At 34.5% G+C, this 21,229-nt stretch overlaps 3 protein-coding genes and 2 long non-coding RNA genes across 5 annotated transcripts; 2 read left to right on the top strand and 3 right to left on the bottom strand.

The window, feature by feature from the left end:
- Nucleotides 1-5,584: 5,584 nt before the first annotated feature.
- LOC139905513 (uncharacterized) lies at nucleotides 5,585-7,835 on the bottom strand. Its single transcript, XR_011780354.1, has 2 exons — nucleotides 5,873-7,835; nucleotides 5,585-5,806 (listed from the first exon to the last, which is right to left on the bottom strand). It is a non-coding gene; the product is annotated as an uncharacterized lncRNA (long non-coding RNA).
- Nucleotides 7,836-7,856: 21 nt separating this feature from the next.
- Nucleotides 7,857-10,065, top strand: LOC139905512 (uncharacterized). The gene is made up of 2 exons (XR_011780353.1): nucleotides 7,857-8,999; nucleotides 9,125-10,065. It is a non-coding gene; the product is annotated as an uncharacterized lncRNA (long non-coding RNA).
- A 493-nt stretch (nucleotides 10,066-10,558) lies between these two features.
- LOC121117738 (ribosome biogenesis protein NOP53) lies at nucleotides 10,559-11,985 on the top strand. Its single transcript, XM_040712218.2, has one exon. It carries the CDS (start codon nucleotides 10,559-10,561, stop codon nucleotides 11,885-11,887), a length of 1,329 nt encoding a protein of 442 aa, XP_040568152.1. The 3' UTR covers nucleotides 11,888-11,985.
- Nucleotides 11,920-16,426, bottom strand: Polr3A (RNA polymerase III subunit A). The gene is made up of 2 exons (XM_040712217.2): nucleotides 16,157-16,426; nucleotides 11,920-16,092 (listed from the first exon to the last, which is right to left on the bottom strand). Exons 1-2 carry the CDS (start codon nucleotides 16,283-16,285, stop codon nucleotides 12,046-12,048), a joined length of 4,176 nt encoding a protein of 1,391 aa, XP_040568151.1. The 5' UTR covers nucleotides 16,286-16,426; the 3' UTR covers nucleotides 11,920-12,045.
- A 1,780-nt stretch (nucleotides 16,427-18,206) lies between these two features.
- Prp19 (pre-mRNA processing factor 19) lies at nucleotides 18,207-20,147 on the bottom strand. Its single transcript, XM_040712251.2, has 3 exons — nucleotides 19,491-20,147; nucleotides 18,772-19,428; nucleotides 18,207-18,681 (listed from the first exon to the last, which is right to left on the bottom strand). The coding sequence occupies exons 1-3, from the start codon at nucleotides 20,001-20,003 to the stop codon at nucleotides 18,310-18,312; spliced, it is 1,542 nt and encodes a 513-aa protein (XP_040568185.1). The 5' UTR covers nucleotides 20,004-20,147; the 3' UTR covers nucleotides 18,207-18,309.
- Nucleotides 20,148-21,229: the final 1,082 nt, after the last annotated feature.

Genomic DNA, 21,229 nt, shown 5'->3' with positions numbered 1-21,229 from the left:
AGAATTTTCGAAATTGATGCATTATAGCCCTTTTTTTTTTTTTTTTTTTTTTTTTTTTTTTTTTTTTGAGTTGGCAAACTAAAGATCCATTTTTTTCCTAAGCTATTGTCGTTATTATTCAACTCCTGAGAAGTGAACTTATTTTTCTTCTAAATTCAATTAGTATTAAAACATGATTGAATATTTGTGTTTGTTGATAAAGGCTGGAGAGTAACCATGAATATATGTAGTGGAGTTATAATCGAAAGTCCTTGTAGGAGTCAGAGTAGAATTGAGGATCGAAATCGGAGTCATTCTTGTCAATGCCCTTATTAATTTCCTTCTCCCCCTCCTCTCTCATCACAGGTACTTGTAGTTGATGTAATGAATTATCTGATCCTCATTCATTCGTGAGCAAATCCACTATCTTGATTAATTATACAGTAATGATTACAGCTTTGGAAAATAAGAAATACTATTCAGATTGCCAACCAAAAAAAAAGCCGTTCCCGATTTTTAGCATATATTTTATACACCCCTGACAATTGGTATAACCTATCATGGACTTCTTATATAAAATGTCCTTGATCGATCATATTCTAGAAGATGCGATTAATTATTTCATACTATAACTAAATGTTAGATAAAGTGTGTGTGTATATATCTTATGTTTTTAATTTATTCTTTCACTAATTTGATAATTCTAAAACAGAGTAGATCCTGGTCAATTTAAAAATATCAATAATAATGCAATATAATTAGACAAGTGAAATTTTTATATAGTTTTAAGCACATTGTCTATAATCCTATTGAAATAAATCATAATTTTAATCCCAACCATTCAATTTTTGAATTTTTTTATTCTATAATTTTTATTTAAATGTTTGTTATTTTTAAATTTTAGTGAATGCTATTATTTACTTCAGAAATTTTTTTTTCCCATGTATTTTAAAATTTCAGTGGTATAAAACGAAGCTTTTTATTGCATTCAACGTCAAAAAATTTTACTATTAATTTTAAACTATGATTGATGCAAATACTCCAGCGATTTTTATTTTTTTTTGTTGAAGATATAATTTTCTTGAATCTAGCTATGTTATTTTTAATTTCTGAATAAACATCAGACTAATGAGAAAAAGCCTGCAACAAAAATATGCTCCAGACACTTAAATTATTAATTAGTGTCAATTAACACGGAAATAATCGTTTTTATATACATTTATGTCACATTGTAGGCATTTAGTGTGATTGGTAATTTATTTATTGAATATAGATGTGGAGATCCTAAATTCTTACGAGAGTGACATTCAAATATGTTGACAAGTAATTTCAGGGACGTCCGCAGGATTATTATCATAGGGTAGGCTGTTTTTTGGATGAGCCTGAATTTGACAAATGACCTTTCTTTTAAGAGAGGTAAAAACATTATTGTTCGAGGTTTAACAATGAAATATGCCCAACGAAGTTCATATTTACCAATATAAGTCTACTGAAGTTATGAGATTACTTATAATTATTTATTAGTGTTGAAAATCGAGTGTATTTCTTAGCTTGCCAGTTTCTTTGGAATTGGGAAATTGAAGAGTGAATTTTCTTTTCTTGAGCTGTTGTCATTATTATTTAACTTCTGAGGAGTGAACTTCCATTTCTACTACATTCAATTATATTTAAAACCGGATTGAACATTTTTGTGTGCTTATAAATGCTAGATAGATCCACCGAGTGAGGCACAATTACCTCTTCTAAAGACATGAGATTCCTGAACATCAAGGATATACGAATGTCATAAACTGAAACAGATATGATATTCAATGGAACTATGATTGAACGCAGATTCATATATACAAATGTTCAGTGAAAAAGATCTGATCAAATCATCCTTATTGTCTTTGAAGTAATTAATTTGATGTATATATCACAATTCTGACTAGAGTTTATAATACGAATTATTTTCACAAAAAATGATAAATAATTTTGTTTATTCCTCTTTCACCTCTTAATGTAATTTGAATGTAAGAGGTTTCGTGGTACTTCTTATTCTTTCTTTTTTAGATACTTATACAATTAGAAACATCTCCAATGTGAAGTATCAAGTATACATTATTAAAAAAAATAAGGCACTATCCGTATTTTTAATTTTTGTCAATTAGTTACATACAAGTATGTGAAAATGACAAGTAATTTATTACTCAAAATTATATCGTGGCATAATTAATAAAGCAAGAGATTTCAATACTATTTTATCGCTAATCACTTTTTTTGTAACACATTTTTAGAAACATTATACTGAGTGGTTCATTAACTTTAAAGTTTAAGCTTCAACAAGAAATAATATATTAATTAATAATCGAATTTCAACAAAATTAATACCATAATGAGATATGTGTCTGAGCTCTCTTAATCATTAATGTAACCTCCCTTTTGGGCAATGATGGAATCTAGGCGGCGGCGGAAGGACTGGCACCCACTTCTATTGTAGGCCAAAGTGTAAAAAAACAAAACTCAAAAGTCTCATTTAAAAGAGTCTTGCAACGGAGGGGATTGGTTTTTTTCATTGCTGGTGTCAAAAGTCACCTCTCTACCTTCACAAATCTCTTTCCAACCACTTTTTGATAGCTTTCTGGACAGTCTGGTGTGAAACTCTGGTCTTGGTCTTTTTGACAGAGTCCTTCTTCCTCTCCGATGTTTCGGACTTGCTGACAGCGTAAAAGGGACATGCCCAACTACTTGGAGTGTGCGAATGGAAATTTGTCTATCACTACAGTATCTGTCATCCAAACACCCAATCCCTCTAAACCACTGTCAGCCACCACTGGGACGCCAAGACAGAGAACTACATCCGTAGTTGGTGCCAGGCGTTCTGCCACCGCCTAGAAGACATCATTGCCGCTATGGACGGTTATATTAATGATTACAAGAGCTCAGACACCCATTTATATATGGTATTAATTTTGTTGAAACTCTATTGTTAATTTATAAATTATATCTTGTTGAAGTTTAAAATGCAAAATGTTCAGATTTAAAATGGACCACTCGGTATATGAACAAAGAAATATTTAATCAATTAATTAACCTTTTATTTAATATATATATGTATGTATGTAGATATTATGTCATACTAATGAGATATGTCATTGAAACTTTGAATTGAATTAAAAAACACTCCTTCTTCTTAAGAATGCATTTTTCAAAATGTGCACATAATTAATGGGGGAAAAATGAATCCTAAGGAGAAGATTTCTTACTATGTATCACCAGTAAAGGGTATCGACAAAAATAAAAATGGAGATCGTAAAGGTTTAACACATGCAAACGATGCGTCTTGACAATAGAAATGAACGTAGACAAATAGATTTTGAGTGGACTCAGCCCAGACCCCCTAGCCCCCCCCCCTTCATCCCATTTTGAGATCAAAGGTTTCCATAAAAAGTAAAAAAAAATTGTTATGCATCATATAAAAAAATAATATTGTTAAAAAATATGTGTATTATCATATAACGAATACTTATTTCATTAAAAAAAATTGTCAAGGGATTTTCTAAGGGTATCAAAAACAAAATAATTGCTCGCGCGCGCATCATTTGATAAAGAAAGTTATAACTTGATAGTAACAAGGAAGAAGATAAATAAAACACTTTCTCCCTTTTTGCAAAGAAAATACTATTTCACCATCCAAATAATGTGAAATGCATTTTTTTCATTATTCTGTTATATATTCTTGTACATCTTTGTTTGACTTATATAAAGCCTTAATGTGTCATATTTAAAAAAAATGTTTGTATGCGTGATCTTTTGGTTTATCAGTAAAAAAGTTAGTATTTTGCATTATGGTGTAATGCGGCATTGTTCTACTTTGCTTGTTACTCCACTAAAAATAGTCGAAATATTTACAGGAGGGAGCAACTACAAAAAGGAACTCCCTCTCCATTGTCTATGTCCGTTACATCTCAGAAGGCATATAATTTTTGATAGTATGATTGGCCCGTTGTCTTTCTTGTTTGGCCTTTCTATGCCTGCTCAGGAGTTTGTTCATTTGAAATATCAAGGGAATGTACAAATAGTTCAATATTAGTTTACAGCCCTAAACAGGGCTTTCAGGAGCAGTTGCTACCTCCCTTTCCCAGCACTCCATTTGTATTTCAGCATAATTCAAATACATATTACATAATAAATTGTTTAAGTGGAAGCATTCATTGAAACAAAAATTATTATATCAGAAATATGGAGAGCTAAGATAGTTGAACGATGCAGAATAAGTATATGGATATTAACAAGTAAATATCAAAAGGTGTTATATATATATGTATTTTAAAATGTTAATGAATATTTAAGTAAGAAATTATATAGAATACTCCAAGTATAGGATCTAGAAGGACGTCTGCGAATAAACGATAATTAGACTAAGACTCACTATGTTATTACTAGAATCTGCATTTTTATCAGGACAAAACTTAGTTTAGAAATTAGAAACGGAAAAACGACTGTTGTGTGTGCTCTCTCTACTTTTTTGTTCATTATTTAACAAGGCTAGGTTTATTTTCAAACCCTCAATCTCGTTCGTTAAACGGGAAAGGAAAAAACATGCGGTAGCTAGTTTTCTGTAATTTTTTGTTGCCAACTGTTGATAATTACTTAGAAAATAGTAATAAATTATTCGATACATTGAATTGATAATCTTACGAATAACTGAGTATGAAATGACACGAATACTAAACAAGTCCCTGGAATCTAACAAATGTCTTCCTCTGGCCTTTGATAGGCAATAATCCTTACTTCAGAGGAGAAGAAATTAATAATGAACAAAAACGAAGAAGAAAAGGACGACACACAACAATCGTTTTTCCTTTTCTAATTTTTGAAAGTAGTTTTTTCATTCAAAACATGTCAACTCTAGTTCTTACTAGACTTGCTACATGTCAAGGAGTTATATAAACTATCCTTAATTGTATCATTTAAAGCAGCTGACTCTACGCATTATGAAATAATAAAGGGTATAACATAGGAGTTGGATTTTATATTAATTAATATAAATCGAGAACCTTTTCTCAGAATTTGTTTTATTCTATACACCAACATTAAAAAGATAATCAATTCAATGTATACAATTGACAATTAATAGATATTCTCTTAATATTTATTAATAGTTGGCAGAAAGAAAAATACAGATGGTTAGCTAACTCAGTGTGTGTATTAGATATTATATGCTCTAATATTCAGGAAGTTGTGTTTCCTTTTTCACATCGACTATGAGTATAATTACTATAACTTATAAATTATAGTAATTACGCTTATAATTTATTTTTTGTTTATTACTGTATGTCTTGAAAAGTTGAAACTTATTAAAACTTGGAACGATAGTCATGAGAATCCCTTTGACTGACCTAAGAAACATTATATATACTTTTTATTTAATGCTTTTACCTTAGCATTATCAATAAAATGTATATTTTAACATATAATTATGCAAATATTACATGATTAACACTAGGAAGACTGAAAAAATTACACGCTAGAATGAAAGCAAAGTCGTTTTTGACTTTTAACCAGTGTTTTTTAATCAATCAAAACTTAAAGTATTTTTTTTTATTTTCATTTAGCTAGAGTATTTTCTTTTTCTATATCATATGTTGTCAAATATTTTACAATTATTAAATATTAGACTTGGAGATTGAACGGAAAAATGAACGGTGTTCACGCTTTCCATTTACTCTTGAACGATGAACCGAGTTGTTTCTAAGGGGTCGTTATGTAACTATTTTTTTCCCAAATATTACTACATTTTTGTTTTCTCCATTATGGATATAATTATTATTATCTTTGGGGGTCCCTAAAATAAAATTAATATATATTAAAAAATTATTAATCTGATTTTATGTGTACATTGATTACTTACTATGAAATATCTCACAGCACACCAATTACAAATTACTGGACTATAGAATGGTCCTGCAGGAAATTGGTATTCTGGGAGAGGTAAGAGTGGCATATATGTACATTCATTTTTAATTTTTATTGCTAAATATTTTATTAAAATTTTAATATAATTTAAGAAAAGGTGGTCAAATTAGTGGGGATTAGAAGAGTATAAAAAGTTTGTTTTTTAATTGTCCTATGGAACAAAAAAAAAGGGAAAAAAAGTAAGGAAAATTTGATGATCTGTGTGTAGAGCGCATCGTTTTTTTGTTTTTTTTTTTTACATTAGCTTTAGAAAAAAAAACTTTGTTAATATTTTTTATTGTTGATAATAATATCTAACAAAATTAATTAATGCAAAATAACGATAAATGCTGTACTCTAATCCTTGTTGACGAAATAAAGAACTTTTGTCTCCTTTTAAACTTTGAACAAGATGTCCCACCTGAAGATGATGTCGTAGAAAAATGAAATTTTGCATAGGTCAATTTCATACCACATGACATTTTTTTACAGAAGCCGTAAACGAAATTCGAAAAAACTTGTAAATCAACCAGGTGTAATTGGAATACTTGTAAATAATATGTAATCTAGCAATTTTTTGGTGCTCTGAAGTGATTTGTCTGAGATTCTGTATTACCAGTGCTATGCTACTAGGACCAAGGAAAACATAATGAATAACGTTTCGAAATTTTTTATAATGTAGTAAAATATTTTTGGTTCCTCTTGGTTTTTCTTGGCAGAATGTACATCTATTTGTGGATCATTGTGCATGGTGGATAATAGACAAACATATTTATTTTTTTACCTTGGTGTCGTACAAAATTGCTTTGGAATCGGTCCCTTCAAAAAATTACTAAAGTAGTTTTTCTTTTTTCCAAGAGATTCAACACTAGAGGTAGGCATGTTAAGAAATTGTCTAACCTTAATTAACCCCTGGAAACCTCAGAGACCATAAATTATCACATTAATTTCAGAATTCAAACTTACATATACTATTTTCGGCCTATGAATAATAATAAATGACTTTTTTTCACAGTTTTAAAACTAATTAAGTAGAAACAGTCGAAAACAATTTTTCAGTCATCCTAGGGTGTATAATAATTTTAAGCTCAACAAATAATTGGATAAATAAAAAAAACAACTTCAGAAACTTGTTAATAAAGCTTAAATATTAAGCTACTAAAAATTTCAGACGGATTTAAAGTAATTTACGCAGGGATATTAATTATAAAGCTATGATTTAATGTCGAAAACGACTTCTCTGTTATCTTAGTGTTCAGGGCAAAAAATTTTAAAGAAATTTTTTGACATACTGGTGTAAATTAATATCACTTAAAAACTTTGCCTTGTATTTGCTATTTCTTTCTTTTCGAATAGAAACTCAATCATTATTCAAGAATTTCATAATGATGAATTTTGAACTTCATATTTTATGAGATAACTTGCTTGCATGCACCTTCGTATAAATTAGATATTCTAATCAGTTTTGATTATTGCTTACCAATATTAGAAAATCCACGAGGCTGGATACAAAAGAAAGAAGTACCCCTGAACTTCTATTTTTGAAAGTGCAGGAGAGTCCGTAGGTTTTTTTATTCCTACGGAATGTTATCAATTTACAACCTCAAAAATTGAACCTATATTTTCTAATTTATATTTCTGACATTTAAAAAAAATGGCTAAACATTTGCAAGGATCATCTAAGATTTCCGATTATCAGCTATATGATATTTTTTCTAGCAAAACAAGTCAAAATCAGCTAGCTTGGCAAACACTAATTATACATAGTTCAAAAACAAGGAAGGAAAATAGATATACAGGGTGTCCACGATAAGTTGGAACTACTTTAAACTTCATCCAGATCCATAATGTGGATATTCGGAGTTAAATCATACTAATATAAAAGGTTGCGCGAACAATACACTATAACTTCCACCACAATTGTTTTGACAGCAAAAAATAGTCATCATGGAACAAGCAAGGAGAGACGCCATCCTCGAATTGGCTCGCGTGGGACACAAGCCCTCTGCTAACCTCAAGCTTTTTAATTACCGCAAGACCACGGTGTACCGGGTCTTCAATGGCTGGGAGGTTGAGGGGAAGGTCTGCCGCAAGGCCCACAACATGAAAAGTGGAAGTCCATCAAGGCTTCGCCGGGGACTTCCTTGTCCAAGTTGGCCAAGAACCGTGGAGTGAGCTAGCAGCTGGTCTCCAAGGCTGTGAATGAGGTACTCGGGTACAGGTCATACCGAATGGCCAAACAACACATCCTCACGGCATCCATGAAGGCCGCCAGGCTCACCAACGGTAAGCGTCTCCTCAATGACCTGAAGAGCCATGGAGGAAGAATCATCTTCTTCTCCGACGAGAAGAACTGGACTGTCAACAGAAGCTAGAACGTCCAGAATGACAGGTGGCTTGCCAAGGAGACAGAAGAGGTCCCTGCGGTCTTCACTACAAAGTTTCCGGCCTCCGTGATGACCCTGGGTGTCATCTGCAGCACCGGTGAGGTAATGCCTCCTTTCTTCTTCAATCCCAAGGAAAGGGTTGACGCGATAAGGTACTACGAAATCATGGAGGAGTTCGTCATCCCCTGGATGAAGGATACGGCCGCTGGGAGGGAGTTCATATTCCAACAAGACTCAGCGCCCGCACACATAGCCATGAGGACCACTAACCTCTTCAACTCCCACGACATCACTTTCTGGGATCGCAACACCTGGCCCTCCAACTCAACCGACATCAATCCGTGTGATTACTACTGGTAGGGGAAATTGGAGAGGGAGGTGTGCAAGGTCAGCCACAAGAGCATCGCGGCCCTGAAGGGCTCCATTACGAGGGAGTGGAATGCTGTCGATTCCGCGGAAGTCATCAGGGCATGCAAATTCTTTAGGAGCAGGATGGAGACGATGGTGGCTGCTGAGGGAGGACATGTTGAATAAATTTATTGTTTAATATCATGTCTAACTTTTTCATATTAACAAATACACTCCAAATTCCATTTTTATCAAGCAGGTTGAATTTTAAGATGGTTCCAATTTATCATGGACACCCTGTAAACCGCCAATAATTATAGTGACCTCAATCCAGAATCTATGTACCAGGTATGCGCCTATGAAATGAGACTTTTTTTTTAATTTTGAACGTTTATTGAAAAAAAGAAAATGGTTACAAATTTAATTTTCAAAGTATGCGCCTTCACTAGCCACACATTTTTTCCATCTTTCAGGCAATTTATGGATGCCTTTCCAAAAAAAAAAATCGTTCGTCTTTGGCTGCAAGCCAGCCATCGATCCATTTTTGGCTTCAGCTTGTGAATTGAAGCGTAAATCATTGAGTGCGAGGCTCATCGATGGAAGCGATGTCGGCGCCAGATCTGGTGAGTAAGTAACATGAGCAAGAGGTTCCCAGTTGTACGATTCAACAAGCTGTCGGATGGCTATAGAGCGATGCGGATGTAAGTTGTCATCAATGAAAATTACCTTGTGTTGCCTGGCTTCATATTTTGGGCATTTTTGGCGTATATCCTGGTTCAAATCGGTCAATTGTTGTTGGTAGCAATCACCATTAACGGTTTGATCAGGTTGTAGAAGGTCATACCATAGACACCGCACTGGTCTCAGAACATACCTTCTTTCCGAAGCGTCATTTCTCACGTCAAACTCAACACTTTGGAATTTTTCAAACCCCCTGAAGCACTGTGCTCTGCTTAGAACATGTCCACCGTAAGCTTCTACAGGCATTTGATGGGCTCGAGAAGCAGTTTTCTTCAATTGGTAACAGAAAATCAATGATGTCCTCACATCGTAGTTTGTAAGCACAAAATTAAACATTTTTACGAGTGAAAAAAGTGAGTTGTTGAATTTAACTATACAAACAATGAATTCAATATTGTTGACACATGTTGAAATAAGCATTTAGATTTTTGGACTGGTTTATAATGTCTAACTCGTGAAAACTAGGGACCAATTGCCAAAAGTCTCCTTTCATAGGCGCATACCTAGTATACCACTGAAGGCATTGTATTTGTCGCTAAATTTTGAAAATATAGATTAAAAGCTGTTTTTTTATTTAAGAAAATAATTCAGCAAATACATTTTAAAATAAATATAACCATATAGCGAAGAAATCAATAATATATTAAGAATAAATATTATTCTAAAAACATAACATCACATTGTTTCTGGAATTATTGTGTTCTACTGGAATGCATAATATGATATTGAATATTGATTCATTGTGCCTGAGAATTTCATGCTACTTAATAATTTATTGTGTTATTCTTATGATCGAATATATATTATAGAAAGGGGAACATTGAACAGGACAGAAGTCATGCAAGTAATGTTCCTGCAATAGGAACTTAAGTAATGTACCTACTACTACTATTCCATCTTTTGGGCTCCAACTGTAGAGAGGTTTAAGTGATTGAAAATATGTGATTAGTCCCCCCCTTTATTTAGTCCTAGCCTTGTATATTTGAGTAGCCAAAAGTATGACGTCATTGGAAGGCGCCAATCTAACAATAACATTTATCTATAAAATTGTATAGCTATATTGTTTTTAAGGTATTGAAGTGTGGAACTGGGAACACGTGCGGATTGATTCTGATTGAATATTCATTTTGTATTTTATTCGTCTTGAAGGCCTGAATAGCATTAACATGGAGGCACCCAAGCCCAAGAAGTCTACTTCAAAAAAGAACAAAAAGTCCTGGCGTCTCAACTCTGACATTGGAGCAGTAGAAGAGTTTTTAGAGGATCAACGGCTGGAAGAGCGTCTTGGTGGATCCTTCAATGAGCGAGATGACTCTGAGCTCTTTGTCATTGATCATGCCATTCCCAAGGTTGAGCCAAAGGAGAAAAACAAACCTCTTAAATGTTTCTCATCCCTTGAAAATCACTCCAAGATCCCAGATCCCGTCCGCAAGCGTAATCGCGTCCGATCCTTGGTCGAAAGAGAGAATCCTCTCATCAAACATCTTCGCAACAAAAATAAGCTCAAGGACAGAGTTGGAAAAGTACATCGAGAGCTTCATGAGAAAAAGAAAAATTCCCGGTCCAAAGAGACACTGAGACGAACTAACTTCGACTTTGATCTTTGGGGTAAAAGTAAGTCTTCCGAGATCCTTGAGAATGAATGGATTGGACCGGATAGTAAAAAGCAAGCTTTGGGCAACACAAATGTGAAGCATCCCAAAACGATAAATGAAAAAACGTCTGAATTGCCTGCGGTTGAATTACCCGAGGGTGGAAGCTCCTATAATCCCAGTTTAAATGATCATAGGAATCTCTTATGGCACACAGCTCTCACAGAAATTCAGAGAGAAAAGGCTGTTCGGAGAATAGAGAAGCACACCACGGAGATGTATCCATCACGGCGTCAAACAAAAGAAGAAGAATTTAAAGAATTGGCTCAAGGACTCGCCGGCTTAGATTCAGATCTGGATAAAGAATCTGAGGAAGAAGAAGAAGAGGTGGAGAATAGTAATGTTGAAGATGCTAAAACCTCTATTTTATCGTCATCAACGTCTAAACCCAAGACTAAAAAACAGAAAAGAAAGCAAAAAGCATTTAAGGCGGCTGAGAAGCGTCGATTAATTCAAAATGCGAAAATGGACAAGGAAAGAGGAGTCTTCAGGATCAAAACCTTCAAGAAGGAACTTGACAAATTGGATCAAGATATTGAAGAAAAGTCGAAGAAGCGTCTAGAAGATAAAGAACATAAACGTAAATATCAACCTTTGCGATTGAGTCGTCATAGGTTCGAGAAAATGGAGGAGCCCGTTAAGTTGACAGATGAATTAACTGGAAATTTGAGATCACTCCGACCCGAGGGTAATTTGTTGGAAGAAAGATATAATAGCATGCAGAAACGTAACATTGTTGAAACTCGTGTTGCGAGCAAGAAAACACGTAAACCCATTGGAATGAAATTGAGAAAGAAGAAGCTTCAGAAGAGAAGTTACAAAATGGACTGGGAAAAGAAATAAGTTAAATTCATTGTATGGTTTAAATAAAGTTATTTTTGGCATCTCGTATTTTCTATTGTCATAATAACATTATTATTGAATAAATATGATATAATATATTTTTTTGAAATAATTATTAGAAACCATAGCTTTGTAGTAATCAAGGCACTTAAGAAATATTATGTTTCGTAGCCAGGAATGTGAAATTCAGTTGAGTCAAACAAAACTTCTCTTTGCAAGGGGGATTCAAATTTGTCAGGTTTATATAGTAATTTCATTAATCCAGTACCGACTGGCATGGGGATCCCCATGATAATGCACTCACTAACACCTCTTATAGCGTCTTTTTGGCCATGATAGGCAGCATCGAAGAGATGATCAGAAGTCTTCTCAAAAGACGCTAACATGAGAACTGATTCCTTCATTTTGGCAAGTCCATGACGAGTAATGCCCAAGACCTCACCGCGACACGTCATCAAATCAGCTAGTAATGTAATGTGACGTCGATCGATTGACATTCCATGACTTTGCATGGTATACTGAATTTCGTTCATTATAGTAGAACGAGCAGCTTCAATTCCAAGCGTTAAGGCAACCTCACATGTGTTATTGGATGTTGTAAGAGAGCTTTTGACTCCTTTGGTTGCCAAAACTTCTCTCAAGTTGTCTCCTTCAACAAATAGTAGATATTTTTTTTCCTTCGAAGAGTCATCCATGTGAATAATAGCCCTTTCGACTGTAGGCAGTCCAATAATGACAACACTTGGAATAGCTTCTTTGAGGAACATTAATTGATAGTACATCGTAGTTTTACTACTTACTCCAGGCTTGACAGTTATGACAGAGTCTCCAATGATTTGACAATCCCTTGGCTTTATTTTTAACTTTGATGTACACAGGGAATATCGAATGGTTTCTACAGAAATTTCCAATTTAAGTAGTTTTATTCGTTCTATATCTAACTTAATAAGCAACAAACAATCATCCGGTAAAAATACTTCCTCCAGATATTCGGTAACTTCTCCCAGAGTGGTTTTTTCAATGCGACCTTTAACAATTCTTGCAAATTCTGGGTCTGTATCGTCCTCGAGAAAAACCTTGATAATGGGAGTACTAATTTTCTTCGAAGCATTAATAATTTCCTTAATACGTGGTACACCAAGTGTAATGTTCATTGAGGCAACACCGGCGAAATGAAACGTTTTCAAAGTCATCTGAGTGCCAGGTTCACCAATGGACTGTGCACAAAGCGCTCCTACAGCAGTTCCGGGCTCAATTGCAGCTTTCATATATTTTTCCTTGCATTTTTCAACAAATTCAACCAACTGAGATAGTGTAAGTCGCTCAATATGCTTCTCTACTGGTCTAAATTTCCCTGCATTCAAATTGAATAGTTTCCATACTTTAGCTACTTTTTTAGAATATTCTATTAAGAAGTTTCTCAGCTCTTCTTTGAATTCTTGACTTGGGCCTATAAGATCGTTGATTAACTCATCAGTAGCAGACATTAAAGTCTCAGCATCCATAGGATCTTCAGTAGAGTATGGAGAAATGGCCTTAATATGATCTAAAACCCTCTGAAAATCCACTGGTCTATCTTTACCTTCCATCATCATGGGATCAAGCCCATCACCTCCGTATACGAATTGAATTACTTCATTACTTGAATTTCTAACCGTATTATCGTAATGTTGAACGAGATCCTCAAGTGATTTTACAAGTCTTCTTTGCATATACCCTGTTTCAGCAGTTTTAACAGCAGTATCAACTAAACCTTCACGCCCACCCATGGTATGGAAAAAAAATTCAGTTGGGGTAAGACCGGAGTAAAAACTATTTTCGACAAACCCTTTGGCAGCAGGAATTTTTGATTTCCTACCAAAATGAGGTAGAGACCTATCCTCGAAACCATCAGGAATTCTTTTTCCACTTATGGCTTGTTGGCCAACACATGCTATCATTTGTGATATATTGATAAAAGAACCTTTTGAGCCACATAGAGCCATTGTAAGTGGTGCATTTGATTTATGGAGAGCAGTTAAAGAAGCTTTTCCAGCTTTATCTCGAATGGCTGATAACTCCTTTAAGATGAGTGATTCAAGTGTTTCTTCCTCAGAATTCCCTGCAGTAGATTGTAACGTTCCAGCATTTAATTGGCTAATGTACTCATCGCAACGGTTGTAACCTTTTTCAACGAGATCTTTTTTACTATCAAGCAAGCTCTTACTAGGAGTAACATCTCCTATTCCGATGGAAAATCCTCTATTCATTAAAAACCAAGATGCAATTCGAGAAAGTCTCCACATTGCAGTGCAAGCAATATCTTGGCCCCAATCTCTAAGTAATATATAAAATATACTGCTTTTTGTACCAGATCCGACAGTAGATTTGTCCATTGCTCCAGCGAGTAACTCTGAATTTCTAATTAAAACCCAAGAGTCATTCACACAAAATTCTTCATCCTTTGTATAAGTTTTTCCTTTAGCCGAAAGATTAGCCTTTGTGCGCACTCGTTTATTTGGTCGTAAAAGTAAGCTAAATATTTGTTTCCCTGTCCATAACTGGACTGGTTTCATAATTGCAGGGGGAGGAATATCAATTTTGATATCGTCGTCCGGAGATGAAGCAAGAATTTGTGATATTATCTGACAAACTTTTCCACGATCTAAGAATGTTTCTTTTGAAGTAAGCAAGTATGCTCCGGTAATAAAATCTTGAGTGGCTGCAATTAATAGTTCTCCATTCCTGGGAGTTACAAGATTAGATTTATTGCCCATAAGAACAAGTGCTTCAGCACGTGCTTCTTCAGTTTGGGGTAAATGTAAGTTCATTTCATCACCATCAAAATCCGCGTTATAGGGTGTACAAACACATTCATTGAATCTAAAAGTTCGATGTTCAAGTATTTTCGCTCGATGGCACATAATACTAATTCTATGAAGAGAAGGTTGTCGATTAAAGAGTACGATGTCATCATCCATCATATGACGCTCAACTAAATCCCCAATTTTCAAATCCTGTGCAATCCTTTCACGTTTTCCGTACTTGAGATATTTACGAATAGTGGTTCCATCCTTTGATTTCAGTTCGACGAAATTAGCACCTGGATGAATATCTGGTCCATTTTTAATTAATTTTCTCATAAGACCTAAATTTGCTCGATGAACCCTTTCGGGATACGTTAAAATTTTTGCAATATGAATAGGAACGCCAACTTGTTCAATGCGTAGATTAGGATCTGGAGATATTACAGTTCGGCTAGAAAAATCTACTCTTTTACCTGATAAATTCCCACGGAATCGGCCTTGTTTTCCTTTAAGCCTCTGAACAAAACCACGAGTAGTTTTTTTGGGTGCCTTATCCGCTGGAATTCCCGATAACTGACTGTTGAAATGAAGAGCTGATTGTAATTGTAAAAAGTCCCAATCATCCTGTATCATTTTAGCAGTAGCACCTGAAAGACGATGTTTCATGATAACGTCATTTAAAAAAACGATTTCAGTTAGCTTCATGGTCACATCATCCTCATTTGTTCCAGATTTTAGATCGGATATCACAGAAGGGCGAATACATAGTGGAGGCACGGGTATACGTGTTAGAATCATATCTTTTGGATGAGCAGATTCAGAATTCATGAGAAGAAGAGAAATGTCCTCATCCCGAATGCGCTCAAACATATGAAGGACTTCAAGCGGGTTTAAATAATGTACAAGAGCATGATGATTCGAAACTAGAGACTCAATTTCTTTATTGTCTTTAGACGCAAAGTCATATTCCTCGATTGTATCAAGGATAATTTGATTCGTCTTTTTCATGTATCGATATTTTTCGTGAGAGATCTTTAGAAGCCCAGCTTTTTTGACAACTCCATTGAGGGCATGACAGAATGGGCAATGTGTCATTTTTTTACATTCATCGAGGATTTTTTTACGCAATTTCTTTTTTGTTAAGTAGCCTAAATCCTTGGACCGGATTTTTTTAAGGAAGGAGTTCGCGGATTTTGGTTTGAGAAGAATTCGGCAACATGACTTGCAGATGGACTGTAGAACTTGTATAATAGATCGGAAAAATCCAACATGGTATACAGGTAATTCGAGGTCGATATATCCAAAATGTCCGATGCAATCTGGAAGGCCTTTCCCGCATGTTGTACAATTTTTATCTTGCTGAGAAGTGCCCATACGATAGTCCAAAACTCCGTACGACACTGGGGTTCGGGATGAATCCTATGTAGTCACATCAATACTATCAATTAATATCAATTTGATATTAATAAATATAAATACTCACTTGATTATACAAGTTTTTGGCAACTGTATGAATCGTGGCGCATTGTTCCATTTCTTCGGAACTTTGCATCCCAAAGCAAACGTGAGAAATTTTACGGATCACATCCGTCTCTCGATATTGCTCCTTCATCTTGATAAATTATATCAATATTTGTAATATTTGATATTTCCACGTGCAGCAACAACTCATTGATCCGTCATTTGTACGTGTTGTGTATGCAATCATGTGTACTGTACACAGTATACGGTGTATGTTTACTTACTGCTCAACATTAATACTACGAGTTCTAGCAATAAATATCTGGAGTGGGACAAGTTCTAACTGTGCAACCTCGTCGTTGTCAAATATGAAATATATGACATTCGTTAAGTCAGATTTTAAACAAAACGTATACATTTGTTACATATATTGAAAATCAGACATAATTAAGCTATTTAAGTATTTCCTTTTTATATTCTTGACTCTATTGCACAGTATTTAAGGAGTTATAAAATCCCTTCATTGTAACATCACGTACTATAAAAATCTATCATCAAATTCATCGGATAAAAATAAAATTTGCTACTAAACTCATTATTTTGCGAATTTTATGCCATATAACTATGAAAAAATCTTTATTGAAGATTATATGTGAAGCATAGGTAGAAACAATCAATTTAAATATAAAGTATCTATTTTAATTGAAAAATGTTTTTATTTTTGATTTTCAATTTTGATGGCTCGGTGGAGATACAGTTTATGCCACGTGACTTAAGATTAAAGGAGAGTTCAATGATGCATTGACAAAGAAAACAAATTGTCCATACTGACTAAGAATCTCCCACTTTTTTTTCATGAAATGTTATTTTACCCATGGATGAGGTTGCGCAGTTGTACTGGTGCCACTCCAGATATTTATAAATCATGCGATAACAATTTCTGAATAGGATTCTTCTTCTGTAGTCCAATAAATTTTCGTTTTTATCACATTTAAACTGTGAGGTCATCTTATAGTATTTCACCACATTCCGTTATTTTTTTACAAATTTTATATATCTTAATAAATCATTTATTTATTATTATAAATTATAATAATAAGGAAGTCTTACATACATAAATACATATCTTGTGTATATAATGCTCCCTGTATTAATCAAGGACCTATGTGGTGCGTCAACATAAAAACAAACTTAGAACAAAAATAAAACGAGATGAAAATTCCAATTTATTTTTTACTTCATATATACATCAGCTCAATATTTCATAGACTAATTTATTGGATGAGTTAAGATACTAAAGAATATAAAGGAATATTTCAGCTATTGTGTATAACTTTTATTAGATTTGAAAGACTTAGATTGACCCTGATATAGTCTTTCAAATAAAATAAATAAATAGAAATTAACGATAATTCGTCGAATAGTATATATGTGATCCATATTCAATTTTGATAAAAATCATGGAGTTGCTTTTTTGTTGACAGGTCACACATTTTAAAATGTGACCATTGATAAAACTAAGGAACTTCTTGCATGTATCTAGATAAATATATGACTCAATTTCTAAAAAATAATAATAACTAAAGATGGCTTCAAATATGTAATGGTTTAATGTGTTTGAGCTCAATTATACTTTAAAAAAGGGAAACAAAATCAACATGTTAGACCAATGAAATATTTAATTGGTTAGATGAATCGATAATTTTACTATTCTATATATATAAACCAAGATTTAAAAAAAAAAGGTAACACTTATTAATGATGACATACTTTTCATCATAACTATTTCATGATATAAGAAATAATTTAATTGATTTATTTCCAAAATTGTTACATGGAAATGGAAAATGGTTATAGGGAATATGAATGCTTGAAGGTGAGTCTGTTCTTTGCATGAAGGACTATACAAGATATAACTGATTTGAATATCTGTGTGAACAAAGAAATAAATTATTATGTAGGTCTTGAGGAAAGACAATAAGAATTATTCAAATAATTATTTGATTAGTCGCATGCCTAATTATAACCTTGCTGTCACAGTAAATATTTTCAAAAGAAGCCAAAACTCAGGATGATGTTCAACCCTTGATTATATTTCACTTTATTCCTTAACTACGTAATTCAAGAGTGCATACAATTTAAAAAAATCATTAAGAATTACAAAGAATAATTAAATTAGAGACCATATAATTTAAGAGTTCTATCCATAGAAGTAGATGCAACATAATTTGCGTGCTTTCCAAACCTGACTCCTGTAGCCATGGCTGTATGATCGTTAAATACTCTAAGTTCTTGCCATTGCTTGCATTGGTAAATACGAACATCAGTACCAGCAACTGCCAAATAGGTACCACTTTGATCAAAACATAGATCTCGTACTTCGTAACCATCTTCCAATGCAATTGTTTTGAAGTTCTTCAATTTACGCAAATCCCACAATTTTACACAAGCATCATCTGCAGCAGTAGCCAAATAGTAACCATTTTCAGAAAACGAAAGCGCAGTGATTGAACCATTATGTCCAGGGAAGTTAGCTACGTTTTGTTGCTATTAGAGTTAAAAATCAATTAATTAATAATTAAATTAAAACCTGAAAAACTCGTCAGTAAAACAATTATAATTCTTATGATGACTCACTTCTTTCAGATCCCAAATCTTAATTTCTGAATCTGATGTGCCAGTGCCAAAAATGAGACCATCAGGATGGAATTGTGCACAAGTCAGTGCAACAGAGGAAGAAGCTCCTCCGGCCGATGAATCAGCTGTGACTTTAGTTATAAGTCGACCGCTTCGCAAGTCAGTGAATGCCCAATAGCGATCCGTGGATGTGGACAAGATATAGTCACCCGTAGCGTGAAGAGATAATCCAGTGACGGGTCCATCGTGAATTCGTAAAATTTTAAGGGTTTGAGAAGAAGGCACATGCCAGACACGAACAGTTGTATCATGAGAAGCGGTAATGACAGTGTCGTCTGAAGATGGATGATATATGACTCTTGATATCTTTTTAGAGTGTCCTTTGAGATTGGCAACAATTTGCTCCGTGTCTTTGTTAAAAACAGTGGCACTTCTATCTGCACCTCCAGTAAGGATTTTACTTGTATCATTAGCATTGACATCCAGAGACAAAATACCAGGAGCAGAGGCACTGTGTAGACCAGGATGGGATGCAAGGGTACGGAAGCTACCTCGTATATCTTCACCAGACACCAAATCTTCTGGAACCATTTTCCCTCTCTTCTTACGTTCTTGAGTGAGGATCGTGGCTTTATCTTGTAGTTTGTCAATGATGTCCTAAGGGGAATCAAGACAGAAGGAATGAGTCTCAATGGGAAAAGAAGAAGGAAGGAACTTACCTTGTTCATTCCCACAGGTTCCAATGCTTCCGACACAATGGAAGGCTCAGGGGCAGAGGGTGTGGCAGGTGTAGCAGGAGCGGAGGGGATTGCAGCTTGAGGCTTCAGTGTGGCCAAAGCTTCTCTAGCCGCAGTGACTTCCTTCGTGAGGCGAGCGATGACCCGACAAGCCGCATCGTGCTGATAGAGGGCATGACTCAGCTCTTGGCGCGCCGTTTGAAGCTGCTGCCGGAGGGTGAAGGAGTGCAGCATCACGGCGTCCCACTCGTCCTGCAGAGACTTCAAAATTGCGGGAATGGACGTGCCCGAGGGAGGCTTGGGCTTCACAAGCGGACTCGCTTTAATGGCAATCAGCTCCTCCACACTCAGAGGATCCTTGGACACGGGATCCACTCCACCATTGCTTTCCAACACCTTCTCAATCAGCCGCTTGTCGTAGACCAGTCCAGACTTGGGGCTGATGACGGGCACCTCAGGGCTCTCATTACTTATGGAACAAATGAAAGTCGTCATCCCGATAACTGATTCACTACGTTTACTAAAATCCCGTGCCGGGATCAGTAGTCAACGAGGAGAATTAAAGAGAATAAATTCAAGCGGTAATAGTAGCTCAGCTCAAGACTAGACTCTAACTCAGCCGAGTTTGCCATTCCTGCCGGTCTAGCGCTATTTCTGCTTCTCTTTCTAGCTAGCACCCTAGCTATTATAACTTATAATTTATAAGGTGTGTCGATAAGAAATCTCTTTGCTTTTGTTTACAATTGATGACGTCACAGGGGATACAATTTAGGAGGATATTCAAATTTATATAGCTAATTGTATTAATAAATCATATAATTAATAGCCTTTTGCCTTGTGATTTTGACTCTTCTCTCTAGATATATATATATAAATACATATGTAGGTATATTTTATTAATACAAGGGAAATAAAGTTTTCTAAAGCATCCCCAGTTTTATATAGCAAAGAATAGTTATTAGGACAAACCAATAATAGTTATTTAGCTAATAATAGGAATGATTTTGAAGTCTTTACTCGCCTGACAAGAATCTAAAATAACGAAATAGCATTTGCAAGTCCTAAATAAAACCGAATGAATCAAATAATCGCAATATAATTTTGATACATTTTAACTATTGTTTTCAATTAAACAACTTATAATTTGCTCGTATGGCACACACTTAGTAATTTATTTATTTTTGTGAAAATCCTTGAGAGGGATATTCCAATATTCTAACAAGCAATTTAGCTGCTTTGAAGAGGATTCCTGAGTCAATAAGTTTGGAAATTGCAACGAAGTCACTTATATTTTTTAACGCATACTCATTTAATAGTTCTCAATAACTATTTATATGCAATAGTATAACATAATATGTTTTGTGGACAAAACTATCGAGAAAGAGAGACACATTATCTTTAAAGTCTAGAATAATCTTCCACTTGTTTTCCAATCACAATAGGAACTCACAAGTAATAAAGAAATTACTAATTAAGGGTTAGGTTTAAAGTGCCCAGGTTATACAATTATCCATATAGACCATACATTTCTGCATTATATGTATCAAGTGCTCTTATCAATGAAATAGTTATATGGGAGTGGAAGACGAAGGAGAGTTGACTTAAGGAGAAAAGGATTAAAAAACTTCAATTAAGGAGCAGTGGATGGAGGATGAGAACTCTCCTTGTTCCTCACTGGATATTTCAGTCGATTATTTGGTCGTTATAAGAAACTCCATAGT

Source organism: Lepeophtheirus salmonis, chromosome 5, assembly GCF_016086655.4.
Source record: "Lepeophtheirus salmonis chromosome 5, UVic_Lsal_1.4, whole genome shotgun sequence".
Classification (NCBI taxonomy): domain Eukaryota; kingdom Metazoa; phylum Arthropoda; class Copepoda; order Siphonostomatoida; family Caligidae; genus Lepeophtheirus; species Lepeophtheirus salmonis.
The sequence above is the reverse complement of the archived record's forward strand: the minus strand, read 5'-3'. Positions and strand labels throughout refer to the sequence as shown.